At 43.0% G+C, this 16,173-nt stretch overlaps 1 protein-coding gene across 4 annotated transcripts in view; it reads left to right on the top strand.

The window, feature by feature from the left end:
- The first annotated feature begins 8,453 nt into the window (after nt 1-8,453).
- Nucleotides 8,454-16,173, top strand: part of FERMT2 (FERM domain containing kindlin 2) — a 93,238-nt gene continuing 85,518 nt past the window's right edge. For 2 of the 4 annotated variants that reach the window (XM_073895235.1, XM_073895234.1), the window contains exons 1-2: nt 8,456-8,800; nt 9,203-9,368. In XM_073895235.1, the coding sequence (XP_073751336.1) occupies nt 9,212-9,368 (157 nt within the window). In that variant the 5' untranslated portion in view covers nt 8,456-8,800; nt 9,203-9,211. Of the gene's footprint in view, nt 8,801-9,202; nt 9,369-16,173 lie in introns of all 4 variants that reach the window. The other 2 variants (XM_073895233.1, XM_025870030.2) reach the window with 2 other exon arrangements.

Raw genomic sequence — 16,173 nt, 5'->3', positions numbered from 1 at the left:
CCCTTGATCTTTCTAGATCAAGTAGAAAGAAGAGTAAATGTTGTGATTTTCACATTTAAAGGATCACTCTAGCTACTGTGTAGGAAATGGACTGGGTGGGGAGAGAGCAGAGAAGCCACTTAGGAAGCTACTGAATAAATAATCCAAGTGAGAAGACAGTGGCTAGGACTAGGGTGGTGATGGTGAAGTTGCAGAGAAGTGGATCAATGATGGATTGATTTCAGAGACAGACTTGGTGTTAAATTAGTCCCTGGCAGAGGTGTTAAATTAGTCACAGCCGGGTGGGCGGGGGTGGTGGTAAAGCTGATACCTTGTTTTTTGTTTGTTTGTTGTTGTTTTTTTTTAGGCTGAGCGAATGGATGGGTAGTGGTGTTATTTACTGAGATGGAAAATACTGGAGCAGGAATAGATATTGGGGTAGAGCCAGTCTCACACTGCACACACTAGTTGGAAATGCCTGTTACACATGGATCTCCAACTCTGGAGCCCCGGGGACAGGTCTGGGCTGGACATTTGGGAATCATCAGCATAGGGACAGTATTGTAAGTCTCTCGGTAGGAGGAGATCAGCTAGAGAGAGAATGCATAGAGAGAAGAAAGAGTGTCCAGACGGTCTACACCTGCTGTGCTGAATTTAGGTGTGGGCTAGAGGAGAAGGAGCCAGCAAGGGAGACTGAAAAAGAAGACAGAGAGGTAGAAGAAAAACAAGGATATGGCAACTTCCAAACTCCAAGAGGAGCGAGTGTTTAGAAAGACAGCACCATGTGTTTTGCAATACAGAGGGCATTAGTGACTGTAAGAACAGTTTCAGGGGAATGGTGGAAACAGAGACCAGTTTGGGGGCAAGTTAAAATGTAATTTAGGGTTGAGGAAGTAGAGATGTTGCATAAAGGTGGTTTTGTGTTCTACAGGACCATGGCAGTTGAACGGGTAGTGGAGAGATACATCTGATCAAGAGAGACCTTTTCCTTCCTTTAAATGGAGGTGCTAGAGTCTGTTTATACAGCAATGGTAATGATCTGGAAGGAAGAGTAGAATTAGATGAAGCAGGGAAAACTTCTGATGTGGGAATAGGGTGGAAACCTCCAAAAGCACAGTCTGAAAGAGAGGATGGGATCCCAACATGAGGAGTTTATCTTTTAATAGGTGCAGGGACGCCTTTTGCATTTGCTTACTAAAGTTCTTAATTATTTGTTGAATGCAGGTCAGAGAGAACAGATTTGCAGTGACACCTCTCAGGCACCAGATGGGGATGTTCAGCTGCAGTCAAGTCTCTGTCACCTGAGCACCTTCTTAGGAGCAAATAGATAAAAGGTCGTTCTGTCCTGTGTTGGATGGGGTTGGCCCTAGGGCAACTGTAATTGTAGGTGACTTTCTGGTTTGGCTCTTTCAGTGGAACTGCAACTCCTGTTTTGGGAAGAAGAGAAGCTTTATGCATGTGAAGAGGACATTGTGATACAAAGCACAAAGAGAGCAGGGATCATTTCCCAGAATGGGGGATGGGAGTCAGTTAGTGGTTTACCCGCTAGTAAAAATTGGGAGGAACCAGCTAGACACTAAGTAACACTGAAAATCAGGGAAGAGACTAGCGTGATCCTTCACAAGGAAGCACTTGAACGAGTCAGAGATTCTGGTGTGTTGTCGGAACTGACCGCATGAAGGCAGCGGTGGGGAAATGGCCTTGGAGTGATCTGCGAGTGGTGGTTGGACTGTCCCAGGCCAGTGGGTTCCCAGTAGCGCCTCTGGGCTGGGCACGTTGGCATCTGTGCTGTCCCCACTGGTTCTCTCTTATGGGCCTTGGAATCTGCCCTAGTTGTACTGAAATAATCTCTTAATCACATCCTTCCTTTCTTACATCCTGGCCCCAATCTGACCTCCTGGGAGGGAGTCCGCTGAACAGCACAATAACCCAGCCAGCCCCACCCTCTTGTTGGCTAATATTAACAGTATTTATTTAAATATGTTTAGGCACGATTTGCTATATCCCGCTGTGTGTTTCCACTTGTGTAAGATGGTTAGAGCCTTCCAATAACCCAATCCAATCCTTGCAAACTGGTGTGTATTTCTTCTGTCGTGGCAAGGGCTGTTCCTATTTCCCCTGAATCTGTGGAATTAGCCCCCAAATCCCAGAGGCATCTTGGTTTTAGGTTTAAGCAAACTATTTCCCCCTTATATTTTCCATAGTCTTTATGCACACTCCTGGCTCCTTTGTTTTGAAAAAGCATCTTTGTGGGGCACCTGGGTGGCTCAGTCGGTTTAGCATCTGCCTTCGGCTCAGGTCATGATCCCAGGGTCCTGGGATCCAGCCCTGTATCTGGCTCCCTGCTCCGTGGGGAGCCTGCTTCTTCCTCTGCCTCTGCCCCTCTCCCTGCTCATGCACTCTCTCTCTCTCTCTTTCTGTCAAATAAATAAATAAAATCTTTAAAAAAAAAAAAAAGAAAAAGAAAAAGCATCTTTGCTCCTGTGGCACCTCCATATTACCAAACTAGTTCTTGCTTTCCTTTCACTGATAAACATCCCTTCTGTTTTTTCAGCTCTTTGAAACCTCTCAGCCAGCTATAAAATTGTCCTCTGCAAGGTGAGCAATGATTTTTGCCAGTCTTTGCGTTCTTCAATCACTCTTTATTCTCCTGGACTTCTCTGCAACATTTGATAGTGATGACCCTCTTCCTCCTTGAGATGGTTTTTTTCTTTCCTTGCTTTTTCCTATCCTTTCTCCTTTCCCCTCCCCCCCTTCCTTTTTTGATTTGCCTGACACTGGACTAACCCGATCTTTTTTTTCACCTCTGATCCTTTCCTCTGTTGCCTTAGGGGACTCTTCTTCCTGAGTCCTGTCCTTGGGGAGTAGTTAGTTACCCCTGGGTCAGGCTCCTTTGGGGGTGGAGCCATCTCTTCAGGCTTGCCTCTATGTTAATGACTTCTCTCGGAGATATGATCCCCTCACAAGATAGCCAGGCTTATTTATCTAATTGCCCTCTAAATGTTTCCACTGGGATATACGGCTCTCGGCCCAAGTTGAATATTTCTTTTTTAAAACGTCCCGTCTTGGGTGCCTGGGTGGCTCAGTTGGTTGAGCGACTGCCTTCGGCTCAGGTCATGATCCTGGAGTCCCAGGATCGAGTCCCGCATCGGGCTTCCTGCTCAGCAGGGAGTCTGCTTCTCCCTCTGACCCTCTTCGCTCTCATGCTCTCTATCTCTCATTCTCTCTCTCTCAAATAAATAAAATCTTTTAAAAGAAAAAAAAAATAAAAAAAAATAAAACGTCCCGTCTTCCCCTTACTCCCTAACATCTGCTCCTCCCTATTTCCCATTTCCCACTCAGTAACTCCACTGTTCTTCCTGCCTGGTCACCCAAACATAAGAACTTTGAAGCATGAAGCATGTATGACCTTCTTTTTTCAGACCTAGGTTTTAATTCCGGTTCTCTGGCCATTAGGTAACTCACATTAAATAGGGATAATCATAAAAACTCAGGGTTGTTGTGAGGAACATTTAAAGTGTGCTGCACAGCACTTGGAACATCAAAAATGCTCAAAAGCTTTTGACAATAACTCTTTTGAATTTCCGCCCACCCCTCAATTCCTATTACTTTTCTTACACCAAAGTTAGGAGCAGATTCCAAACCAGCCTTCTGGATTCTAGTCCCTAGCTCTTCCAATCCATCATGCATTATTTTTACTGGGTTAATCTTGAACGTTGCTTTCATGATATTACTACCATGTACCAACTTTTTAATGGCTCCCATTTTCTGTCTCAGAATCCAAACTTCTGTCCTACCTACTCTGGCCTCACTCTATGCCCACTCTTCCTCAGAGCATCTTCTGGGCATTTCTTCCTTTCTTCTCCATAGTGGTGAGCATGCCACGCTCACTTCTGCCTCGTGATTTCACATACTACTCCTCTTGATAGGCCTAACTCCATTCTTCAGATCCAGTTAGATTTAGCTTCTTCATAAAGATGTTCTATGACTTCCCTGATGACCTTCTTTTGGAGGTTAGGTTATCACAGTCCTCCTAGTGGGTTTGTACTTCATGGTTTAGATGTTACAGTGATAGTTTTTCTCCCTTCTGACTTTTTTTAATGAATCATTTCTTTAAATACTTGTACATAAATTTTAATGGATGAAAAAGGCAAAAGATGGAAAAGATGGAAAAATCATGTGCTCATTGACCATTTGTATATCTTCTTTGGAGAACTGCCTATTCAGATTATTTGCTCATTTAATCATGTCTTATTGTTGATTTATAATAGCTTTATATATTCTAGATATAAGTCCCTTAAAAGATATATGATTTACAAATATTTTTTCCCATTCTGTGGGTTATTTTTTCACATTTTTCATTGTCTTTTGAAATTTAGGTATTTTTTATTTTGATAAAGTTGAATTTAGTTTTTCTTCTGTTGCTTTTGCTTTGATGTCTTATCTAAGAAGCTATTGCCTAATCCAAGGTTACAAAGATTTACTCCTATGCTTTCTTCTGAGAATTTTAGAGTTCAGATCTTAAATTTAGGTCTGTAATCCATTTTGAGTTAATTTTTGTATTCAGTGTAAGGTAGGGGCCCAATTTATTCTTTTTGCGCGTGGATATCCTTTATGATGTTTTAAATATAAGCCTCCTACATCAGATAGATGTTCCTTTAAGACCTTGTGTCGTGTTATACATCTACATGTCTGCCTCTGTGCCCTGCACTGTACTAAGCACACAATTAGCTAGCTACCTTGTTTGTGTGAGCCTATGTGTGAACCCTTCATATTTTTGTCAGGGACAGACTATCTCACAAGAGGACATGATGTTCAAAATTAAATCAAAGAAAAGAGTTTTTAAAGTATCCCCCAGAGTGGTTTCCTGCAAAAAATTCTCTATACTCTGGAGCGGCAAATACAAGCAGCGCATTTCTTTCCCCTCGAAATAGATTTCATTGCTATCCCAGAGCCCTTCTTTAGGTCTGTGTCGAAACGTCACCACCCCCAGCAAATCCGCCCTGTTTCTAGGTTTGCCAGTCCTTTTCTTGCCGCTTGCAGTGACTACCACTTCTACAAAAACAGCGGCCCCTGCAACTTTCCTTCCCATTCTTCCACACTCCATGCGCCTTGATTTCTACCTCCTTAGTAGCTTTACCAGTATGTTCCATTTTTGGCAATCCCTGGGACAAAGAATTCTGCTCACCTGGTATTTGACAGGAATAATTCATTACATTTCATCTTGCTGGCCTCATATGGTGGCTTTAAGTGCATTTTTAGCCACCCGTACACATTCACACTCACACAAACCGTATTTTTTCCTATCACCCAGCATCTCTTTCTCTCAAACCCAGTGGGTATATTTTGTATTAACCTTTTAGAAATATAAAAGCACAGCTTAGGTAGGCTCAGAGAAAAAGCTGAAGTCAACCTGTGGATTACCCAGCCCAAGGGCTGCATTTGACGGCAGATCTGCGAGGTATCATTTGGTCTAAATCTAAGACTAGTGCTTGGTACCTTATTTGGATATTGCTGCTTTCAGTGCTTGGGCTGTTCTTCCAAACACTGGAGTTCTCGGCTACTTTTCAGCATGATGTCAGTACCACAAGTATTGCATTGTCTTCGAGGTTCTAGTGGGGGATTTCAGATAAGATTCCACATCTGAATATACTGAAAAACATTAGGTAGAAGTAAACATTTAAGAAATGCACTTGAAAGCCAATCACTTGATAAACAGGAAAAAAAAAAATCCGTTCCAGCAATTGGAGTCTGACTCTCCTTTCATCTTCAAAACAAGCACCAGCTTGAAATACTCAAAAAGAAGGCCGAAGGGACCAGCTGCACCCAACCTGATCTAATTATTCCTCCAATGGTACTTAACAGAGGGTCACTGCCCTCCCGGGCGCTATACTGCTCAAACATAAACTGCTGATTTTCTAAAGATAGGAAAGTCTCTTGTCATGCTAGAACTAAGCTATTTCAAATGTTGAGAACTGGGGCTGTTATTTACAATATTAACCATCCCCCTCTGTCGCTAAATGTAGGGAACATTCAAGAAGTGCGCAGTAGTCAGCGCAGTAGGCACTGTGGTGGGAGGTTGTTCAGAAAGTACTCACTGGAAAGTGAGAAAAGAACTAGAATGTGGAAACTGAGTGTTAAAAGGGTTTCTGAGACATGACAGTTAGCTTCGACAAATTTGTCTGAAGGAAGGGGAATATTCAGAAAGGACATGGATATTTTTGGTTCTATAGAGTCATATTTGAGAAGCAGGAGTTATTCGGAACTTACTGGAACACTTGCAAAGGTCATTAAGGTACAATGCTCATTCCTGGCTCCATTTTAAATCTCTGTCCTTCCCTTTCCTGCCTTCCCCTGCCCCTAATTTTGTGCCACTTATAATGTATGCTATCTCATAGCCTATGCATCCTTATACATTGCCACAAATCTTTTTGAGATAAGATGTGGAAATAACAAACACATAAAATTTAAAAGCCAGGATTTCCCTAGTAATGAGATTTCTTCCTGACCTACTGTTTCTTTGACATTTGTATTGATTGGGTACCAGCGTGTTTTCCATTTTCTTTGTTTCAAGCTATTTGTAAATTTGTGGGCAATGCAAAGAATTTAAGTCCCTGCTCTCAAAGAACTCATGTTTTATTTGGGGGATATTAAGAAACTTTGACAAAAAGAAACCCCTGAAAATCCTGCCACGGAGTCCAGCAGCTTCTCCATCAGCTGTGTCCATCATTGTGAATGTGATGGCATGCATAGAGAAATTGAGATGCTGGATGAAATTTAAGGTGGTGACAGAAGAGTCCTGAATGCAAAGCTTTGGAGTTTGTAGAAAATGAAGAAGGAAAAAAATCTCCCATGATCTCAACACCAGGACAGCTTATCATTTTAGAGTATTTCCTTCCAGTCTTTTTTCCTCTGAATATTTGAGGATAAGCTTGTGATGTTACAGCCACATGTACAGTTTTGAACAGCTTTTTACCCTAACAAGCAATTCCCTATTTTATTAAGATCGTTTTCCTATATATTTTCAGCACCATAATTTACACAAATATTCCCTCCCCTCTGGACATTCATACTGCTTCTAAGAGAACTATCTGGAACCTCCATGAGTAGAAATAATTGGAGAGTGGAGAGACGACAGACTTGAGGCATCAGTTTCTCCATGATGACTAGCTGAAAATACTGTAGTGGTTTTCCCTATTTTTTGTGCCAGACCTCTGGCATCTGAATTTCGCTGCTTTCCTTTCACTCTTTTACGGGTCCCACCCCTTTCTTGAGGCCTCTAACCTCGTTTCCCAACTGCGTTGATGAACTAAGGTTTATTTGCCCAGTTAGTTTCCTTTTCAAAGTAATTGACACAGTTCAAGAACACTGAGACTTTAAAAACTGGGGTCTTTTATGGGACCTGAGATATCTGAGTCTTTCTGACCCAAACTTTTTGAGTCATGTGTTTGCCAGCGAGGCAGGTTCCCTGGCTGTTTCTGAATTGAGTGCAACAGTAAATGGGTGAAGTGGAAATGAGGTGGGAAGCAGGAGGACCATTTCTATCACTAGTCAGTCTCAACAAGTAGAGTTCTTTAGTTCTTCTCGGTACCTGTTGGCACCATTCCAGAACTATTAAAATTCTTTCAAGGTGTGGCTGAGGGTGGGGTAGAGGATGTTTAGCCATCTGAAAGCCTTAGTAGACTGTTAGTTCTAAGTTGCATATAAAAATACACAAAGAACTGGAGCGGCTGAAGAAACAGTTTCTGAGTAAAACTCATTGCACTGCATTCCCCCCCCCCCCCCGCCCCAAACAAGAGCATCGTAGGGTGTATTTGACTTGCTTCTGGTTGAGAGCTTCCGAACGGGTTAAGAGCGCAAGCAAACTCTTGGGAGCCCAGTAGGAGTTGCTGGTTGTGCCGGACATTGCTTACAAAGCAATTTTTGTGGTTCGCCTCCCTCTGGGTTTTTTCATTCTTTTGTGGGATGTTTCATGGAGCTGCCCTGGGCATTTACTTTCTAAAGTTTTTACGTCCCAAACCCCTCTCTCCAGCTCCCGCAGTGTGGCACCTCTTCCCGCCCCGAGACTCTGGACTTGCTCCAGGCGTGGGGAGGGGGCGGGGGACTTTGTTCCCTGAAAACGACCTTGCCCTGGGAATTTCCTGTGGCCGTTTCTCACGGACAAGCCCCCTTCTCCCGCTGGAAGCGCAGACACCCGCGACGCGCTCCGGCAAAGTCGAAGACACGACCACAAAACGCAGCGCCCGGCGGCCCACCCACGCCCCCGCGGGAGGCCGCCCGCGCTCCCCTAGCTCCCCTCGCTCCCCCTCCTCAGGTCCCGCCGCCGAAAGCCCGGATGTTGGATTCAATCCCTACGCCCGGTCCTTCATTTCCATAAAAGGGCAGCGGCTCGGCGGGGCTGAGATTGCTGCGCAGCGGGCGCCCCCCGCCTCCCCCCAACAGCTCCCACCCCTGCCGCGCGCGCCGCCCCGCCCCCAGCCCGGGAGTGCGCGCGGCCCCCAGCCCGCAGCGCGGCCGCGGGGGGACAGTGAGGGACGTGGGTGAGGCGGCCCGACCCGCTCCGGGCGGCTCGGCGGGGCGGAGGAGGAGGGAGCAGGCGCGCCCTGCCAGAGCCGGACTCCGACTGAGGGGGCGGGGAGAGAGGGGTGGAGCGCTGGGAGAGAGGCGAAGGGGCCGCGACGACAGGACTCCATTAGTCGCTCCAGCCGGGAGGCAGCGCTTCGCCGGCTGAGGAGGGGGACCGGACGCAGCCGCCCCACGAGCCGCCGCCCCCGCGCCTGTTGCGGCGCGAATCCCTGGCCGCGAGCGCGAGGAGCCTGCGGTGAGGGGCCGGGATCCCGGCTGGGACCTGAGGGGGAGCGCGGGCGGAGAGGAGGAATGTGAAGCCCGCGGGCGGCGTCTTCCCGGGCCGGGGTGCGGTCTGCAGGCCGGCAGGTGAAGCCCGCCGCGGTCCGCTAGGCGAGGGCCGCTAGGCTGGGGCCGCGCGGGGCGGACGGGCGGCGCCGTGTCCGCCGAGGGCTGCCGCAGGCAGGGGAGTGCTGGGCGGCCGCCGGGAAGGGCGCGGGGAGCGGAATCCCGCACCGCCGCTGCTCTCCCGAGTTCGTGCGGAAACCCTCGGGTCCTCCACCTTCTCCCGCTCCGCGGTCGACTCTGCGAATACGGTGGGATTTGCCTTCCTTTGGGGGAGTGACGCTTACGAGAGCCATTTCCTCCGTGCTCGCAGGAAGGAGCCATGGCTCTGGACGGGATAAGGATGCCAGATGGCTGCTACGCGGATGGGACGTGGGAACTGAGTGTTCATGTGACGGACCTGAACCGCGATGTCACCCTAAGAGTGACCGGGGAGGTGCACATTGGAGGGGTGATGCTCAAGTTGGTGGAAAAACTTGGTGAGTAGCATCTCAGCCCTTCAGCCGCGTCTAGATAACGACCTCCAGACAGGCGGCGGCTGAGGCCGGGACGTGGGGGGGGGTGGGGGCGGGGGCGCCTTGCGGCTGGGGGAGGGGTGGGTTTTGGAAATCTTGCTTGGCATCCCGCAAATACTTTTCAAAATTGTAAGATCTTTCAGTACTTAAGCAAAAAGACTTTCTCACCTTTGTATCTTGTTTTGCGTTGTTAGTTTGAAATTTTCTTAATGTGGTGATTCCAGCCTCCCAATTAATAAAAATTGCGTAGTTACTGGCGAGAACGCCTTATTTCTTTACATTCAGCGATTTCACGTTAGAAGAAATGAGAAAAGTGCGCGTTTATTTGGAGAGGGGGGAAATTACAGGGCTTGTGGTTATCAATTACTTATCTTCAGTGTACCTGAATGTCGGTGACATCTGGTATTGAGGATGATGCAAAAATTTTTTAAAGTATAAATTGCACCGGAAAAGATGCAACTTCTGGCGCCAATATGAAGGTTCTTTAGCTGTGCTACTACGTGATGGAGTGTATTAAAATGTTCCAGTCATCCACTCTTAACGAGGGGTGGGGCAGTGTTTGACTATCTAGTAGTCTGTGCTTTAAATAAGCTATTTCGAGTGTTCAATTGTATATTAAGCTCATGAAAGAATTTTGTGCTAAAAAACAGGCATAATTAAACTAAATCGAGATTCATCGTATTCGCTTGGGTACAAATATATACTGCGTTGATTTAAAACTGACTTAATTTTAAATAATAGGGTATCCAACAATACGGACTGTAAGAAAATTATGTAGTACGTATTTTGGTTGTGATGCATTAAATAATTTTCAGTTTTAAGAAATAACTAAAATGATTCTGTAGATTTTATCCCAGAAATGCTCAGAGGTGTGTCTTCCCGAGCTTAACATGCCTTTTTTATGTCATGCAGTTCTGGTAAGGTGATGTGTGGCACTGCCTTTTTTTTTTTTTTTTTTTTTGTCTTTTTGAAACAGCATTCATTCTTGAAGCTAGTCTGGAAAAGTAGAGAAGTGTTTGTTTATCAGGAAGTGTGTTTCTTAACCAAGGGATTGTTGTATACCTACCATATAAATCTATGGAACTAGTACCCCAATGGTATTTGCAAAATAAGGCAGAATTCATTTAGGTGGATCTTTGTATCTCTGCAGGAAGTTTAATTATTGAAGGACCAAAAAGAAGGCCCTTACAAGGTAGACTCTTCCTTAGGGCTGTGCATTGTTTGGCTCTCTAAGACTTGGCCCAGGAAAGCAAGCCCCCCTGGGTAGTCCTTTGAAAATGAGATTTTGCTGTATTGTTTAATCCAATTAACTGATGGTTAACATTGTTCTTACCTGATAAGACTACATCAATCACTGTAAAATATCTGTGAATCTTTTTGTCCAGCATTAGTGTGGGATCATTTAAGGAAAAAATAATTTTTAGTGTTTCCTTTGTTTTCAGAGGAAACAAGCATTTGCATCACAAGTTGCTTATATATGATAAATGGACCTTATTAATACACTGGTTTCAATAAGATATTTCTTATTGTGAAAAAGGAGCTGGTGAAGGTGACTGAGACAATTTAATAGTTTCTTTTTTTTTTTTTTAAGATTTTATTTATTTATTCATGAGAGACAGAGGGAGAGAGAGAGAGGGAGAGAGAGAGAGAAGCAGAGGGAGAGGCAGGCTCCCAAGGAGCAGGGAGCCCGATGCGGGACTCGATCCCAGGACCCTGGGATCATGACCTGAGCCGAAGGCAGACGCTCAACCATCTGAGCCACCCAGGTGCCCAATTTAATAGTTTCTTGAAAGCCAGTCTTTTTTATCTGATGAATAAGTAATGGCTTCTATATTTATATTGCATTGATTAGAACTGTTTATTACAGAATCACAGACATAAATAGAAATATAGAGAATAAACTATTTGCAGACAGAACTGATGTTAATTTTAAGTGACTGTAATCTGAATCTTTTAATGTTGATACATTTTTAATTTTTTTATGTGGTGAAAAGAAGCCCAACAAACTGGGCATGTGGAAACCTTGCATTTTTCTTGAACTGAACCAGTACTGATCTCTTATATTTTGACTTCCAAATAGAAAGTGCTTTTCATCATTATTCTGACTTCTCTGTTTGGTGCATGTAGAGCTAAATGATTTTTTGCTTCTGGTTTTAGGATTAGATACTTTGAATGGTAAGCTCATTTGTTACCTATTGATAAGTGAAAAGAGGAGAAATTTAGTAGGTTAGCGCTTAAAGTTTACAAACCTGGTTAGTCAAATTAGAAGGGAACTTTACAGTTCTTGAAAGGTGCCTAAAACTGCAGTGGCCTGCCCTTTTGAAACACTGAGTTGTGTCACTGAAGGTATTAAAGGGTGGACTGGGTGGCTACTTGTCAGCAACAACAGTAGATCCAAGCAGCTTGCAGGATCTAGATGATTAGAGGTGGAGATAGCAGTGGGTCTTGTGTCTTGGGATTGCAGAGCAGGAATGGACAATTGGCAGAACCTGGCTACTGTGGCCTTGGGACAGTTATGGTACTTTGGGAACAGAAGGTATCACAGCTTTGACCAATGTCTTCAGACTCCAAATGCCTCTCTGGTACCTTGTTCAGATCAGAATCTATGAAAACCAAAAGCATTAAGTTTTAAGGCTTTCTTGCTATGTAATCAGTGATAACCATATTTCCTGTGGATTGATAGATTCTCTGGTGCCTCCTCCCTTAAAGATTGTATTAAAATTTTGTATGTGGGGCACTTGGCTGGCTCAGTCTGAAGAGTGTGTGATTCTTGATCTCAAGGTCATCAGTTCAGAGTTCCACATTGGGTGTAGAGATTACTTAAATATTTAAAAAATAAAATAAATAGAATTTTGTATGTATGTACATATATGGAATTTTTTGAGAAGAGGCTTTTTAGCTTTCGTTAGATTCTGTGATTAAAAAAAAAAAGTTATGACACAACCCCTGGGTTTGACCCCTGAAGGTCAGCCTTACCCTGAAGGTATAGTGGTCAGCTCAGACATAGGCACTTTAATTAAGCAAGCTAAAGAATTTTATAAGGAACTTTTGTAAAGAACTTTTGTACTTCAGTTAAGGTCATTAAATCATGATTCTTTGATTCATGAGTTTGATTCAAAGATCTGAAAGGCCTCCTTTAAATCTAAGTGTAAAATTCATCTGTCATTCTGCACTAACCTTTTAAAAAAATAGAGTGTATGCTATGAAGAAAGTGGGTTTTAGGGAATTACATCCTGATGTCACAGAAAACTTTCTGCGTCTGTGACTTAGTTTAGGCTGGTATTAGACAAATTATCTCAAGATTGGTGCCCTCAATGTTTATACCTCATTCTAAAAATGAAAAATTGTTATTTTGGCCATTTTAAAAAATCCAGGTTGAAAGCTTGAAATCGAACTTGAAAAACTTATTGTAGTTTTTCTTAAAAAATTTTTTCAAACCTGTGTAGTGTTTTTTATTTTATTTTTTTAGTGTTTTTTTATTTCAAAGAGTTAATATGTAAAACATAAGGGATAAAGATTATAAAAATAAGACATCAGAGAATAAATTTATAAACTAATTGTATTCAAAAATTTTTTAAGGAAGAGGCCCAATTTTATGGGATTCCCTTATGTTCTGGAGATCAAGAAATATTTTTTTTTAAAGATTTTATTTATTTGAGAGAGAGAGAATGAGAGAGAGCACGAGAGGGAAGAGGGTTAGAGGGAGAAGCAGACTCCCTGCCGAGCAGGGAGCCCGATGTGGGACTCGATCCTGGGACTCCAGGATCATGACCTGAGCTGAAGGCAGTCGCTTAACTAACTGAGCCAGCCACCCAGGCGCCCAGGAGATCAAGAAATATTAAGACTGGTCTTCTGGGGGCGCCTAGGTGGCTCAGTCGCTAAGCATCTGCCTTCAGCTCGGGTCATGGTCCCAGGGTCCTAGGATTGATCCCACATCAGACTCCCTGGCTCGGCAGGAAGCCTGCTTCTCCCTCTCCCACTCCCCCCTGCTTGTGTTCCCTCTCTCGCTGTGTCTCTGTCAAATAAATAAAAATCTTTAAAAAACAAAACAAAAAACAAAACAAACTCTTCTTCTACTCACTAGTATTCAGAACTTAGTATCGAGGATTCTAAATGCCAGAGATGCTTTGTTTCACTGCGTTTTGCGCTTTATAAGTGTCTTTTCTGAACTTTTTTCTTAACTTCTCTGTACAATTAAATATTACCTTTCTGTAGAAATTCATATTAGTTAGAGGATAAGGAATTTATTGTTACATGGAACTCACTGGAGTCTCCAGCCAGCAGCTCTATGAGCTTGGAGGGAGGAATACACTGATTTCTGAGTTTCTTTTCACTCTTACTCTATGAGTAGGAGAACATAGAAGTTGGGCTAGATCAGGTTAAATAATAATCCAGAGAAAAAAGTACAGATTGGGGAATTCCGGAGTAACTAAAAAGAAAGGTATGGAGTTGATGTAGAAAGTTTAAGGAATGTTTCTGAATATAGCTTTTATAAAGAAGTCCTTGAAGTGTGTTATGTTCTTGCTGTAAATAATGAAATAGAGTACATTTATGTTGGAATTGCATGTTCAGATGGAGTTAGGTTGTGAGGTTGGCACTCATGACAAAGTAGATTTTAGTGAAAATAACCCCTAAAAATCCCTTAAAATGTTCATGGATTGTATTATACATTCATTCCATCTCCCAGAAGTGCAGAATAGCTAGTTTTTCCTTCAGAAACTTTAAAAATAAATTTCTTTAGTTGAGCACCAGATGAAGAGGTTGGCTTGCATTAGGGGATTTGTTGCACAAAAATACTTTAAATTCTAGAACGAAGCTTGGCAATATGAACACAGGGAGAAAAGCATGTGTAACTGGACAGCTCCCTTCTCCTACTTGTGCTTAGTGCTCCTTGGGGAAGGCATGTTTATCTCGTGAAATGGTGTCTGTGCTATTGAAATCCTGTTTTTTTCCCTGAAGGCTTATGGTTGAATTCATGGAAATATCTACATGGTGCAGATTCACAGCACTTGCTTTGAAATATATCAAAATTATAAAAACATTTTTTTTAAGTCTTAGAATGGGATGGGAGGAAAATTCAGCGGTAAAATCATATATATTAAAATGGGTTGAATTTAGTTAAGTATGTACTGTCTGATAGCAGATTTATTCTGTTTAGAATACTATTAATGATCCATAAGAAATGGCATTGGAATTTTATCTGCTCTTAGCAAATATTAACCTTCTTAAAAATAGGGGACAGTATGTAAATTATATTAAATTCTCATAGTACTAAAAAAGTACAAGCTATTCCTTCGATATATTATGTGTGACTTGCTGTCATGTTTTGTACCCTATATATTTTTTTTTTATTGCAACTAGCATTAAATAAGTTAGGCACTAATACAGGCACTAAAAAGAATATCTTTTTTAAATTCAATTTCTTTTCTTTCTCTCTCTCTTTTTTTTTTTTTTAGATTTTTAAAATTTATTCATTTGAAAGCACAAGCAAGGAGAGTGGCAGGGAGAGGGAGAAACAGGCTCCCTGCTTAGCAGGGATCCCAATGTGGGGCTTGATCCCAGTACCCTGGGATCACGACCTGACCCGAAGGCAGATGCTTAATTTACTGAGCCATCCAGGCACCTCTTTTTTTTTTTTTTTTAATTTTATTTATATATTTGTCAGAGAGAGAATGCACGTGCACACACAAGCAGGGGGAGTGGCAGGCAGAGGGAGAAGCAGGCTCCCCACTGAGCCAGGAGCCTGATGTGGGACTCCATCCCAGGACCCTGGATCATGACCTGAGCTGAAGGCAGACACTTAACCGACAGAGCCACCCAGGTGTCCCTTTTATTCAGTTTCTTAACAAAAGATCTCGTTGGAGCTGTCTAATAGCTATTGAAGAAAATTGAAAGAAAATTAATGTTTTTTATCTTCAACTCTGTTTTTTGCAATTTCAGTATTATAAATTCAGTAATAAAGGTAATCATGAGGGATGCCTGGGTGGTTCAGTTGGTTAAGTGTCTGCCTTCAGTTCAGATCATGATCCCAGGGTCCTCTAATCGAGCCCCACATCAGGCTCCCTGCTTAGCGGGAGCCTGCTTCTCCCACTGCCCCTCCCCCTGCTCATGCTTTTTCTCTCTCTCTCTCAAATAAATAAAATCTTAAAAAAAAAAAGTAACTGTGAGCACTGCGTAATCTTTTTTTTTTTTTAAGATTTTATTTATTTATTTGAGAGAGAATGAGAGATAGCACGAGAGGGAAGAGGGTCAGAGGGAGAAGCAGACTCCCTGCTGAGCAAGGAGCCCAACGTGGGACTCAATCCCGGGACTCCAGGATCATGACCTGAGCCGAAGGCAGTCGCTTAACCAACTGAGCCACCCAGGCGCCCTGAGCACTGCGTAATCTTCACCTAGGTCACCAGTTAGCATTTTGCCATTTGATTTCCCTATATACACATATATTTTTTTGAACCACTTTCAGTAAGTTGCAGACATCATAACCCTTCATCCCTGAATACTTAAAATATGTATTACCTAAGAACAAGAATTTTCTCTTATATATTACATTACAGTTATCAAATTCAGGAAATTAAACATTGACACGATAGTACGGTCTAATATGCATGTGTTCAGATTTGCCACCTGTTCAAGTAATGGCCGTTGGTTTTTTTCCATCTAGGATTCCATTCCACATTTAGTTGTCGCTAAACTGTTCTATACACAGTCTCCTTTAATATACACAATGGCTACCAAGTATTGCTAATATTTTTAGACATTGTTAGGTATA

This window comes from Callorhinus ursinus, unplaced genomic scaffold (assembly GCF_003265705.2).
Source record: "Callorhinus ursinus isolate GAN/ISIS: 27379988/994484 unplaced genomic scaffold, GSC_fseal_2.0 scaffold8, whole genome shotgun sequence".
In the NCBI taxonomy this organism is placed as follows: Eukaryota; Metazoa; Chordata; class Mammalia; order Carnivora; family Otariidae; genus Callorhinus; species Callorhinus ursinus.
Note: the sequence above shows the minus strand (reverse complement) of the source record. Positions and strands in the feature narration are given on the sequence as shown.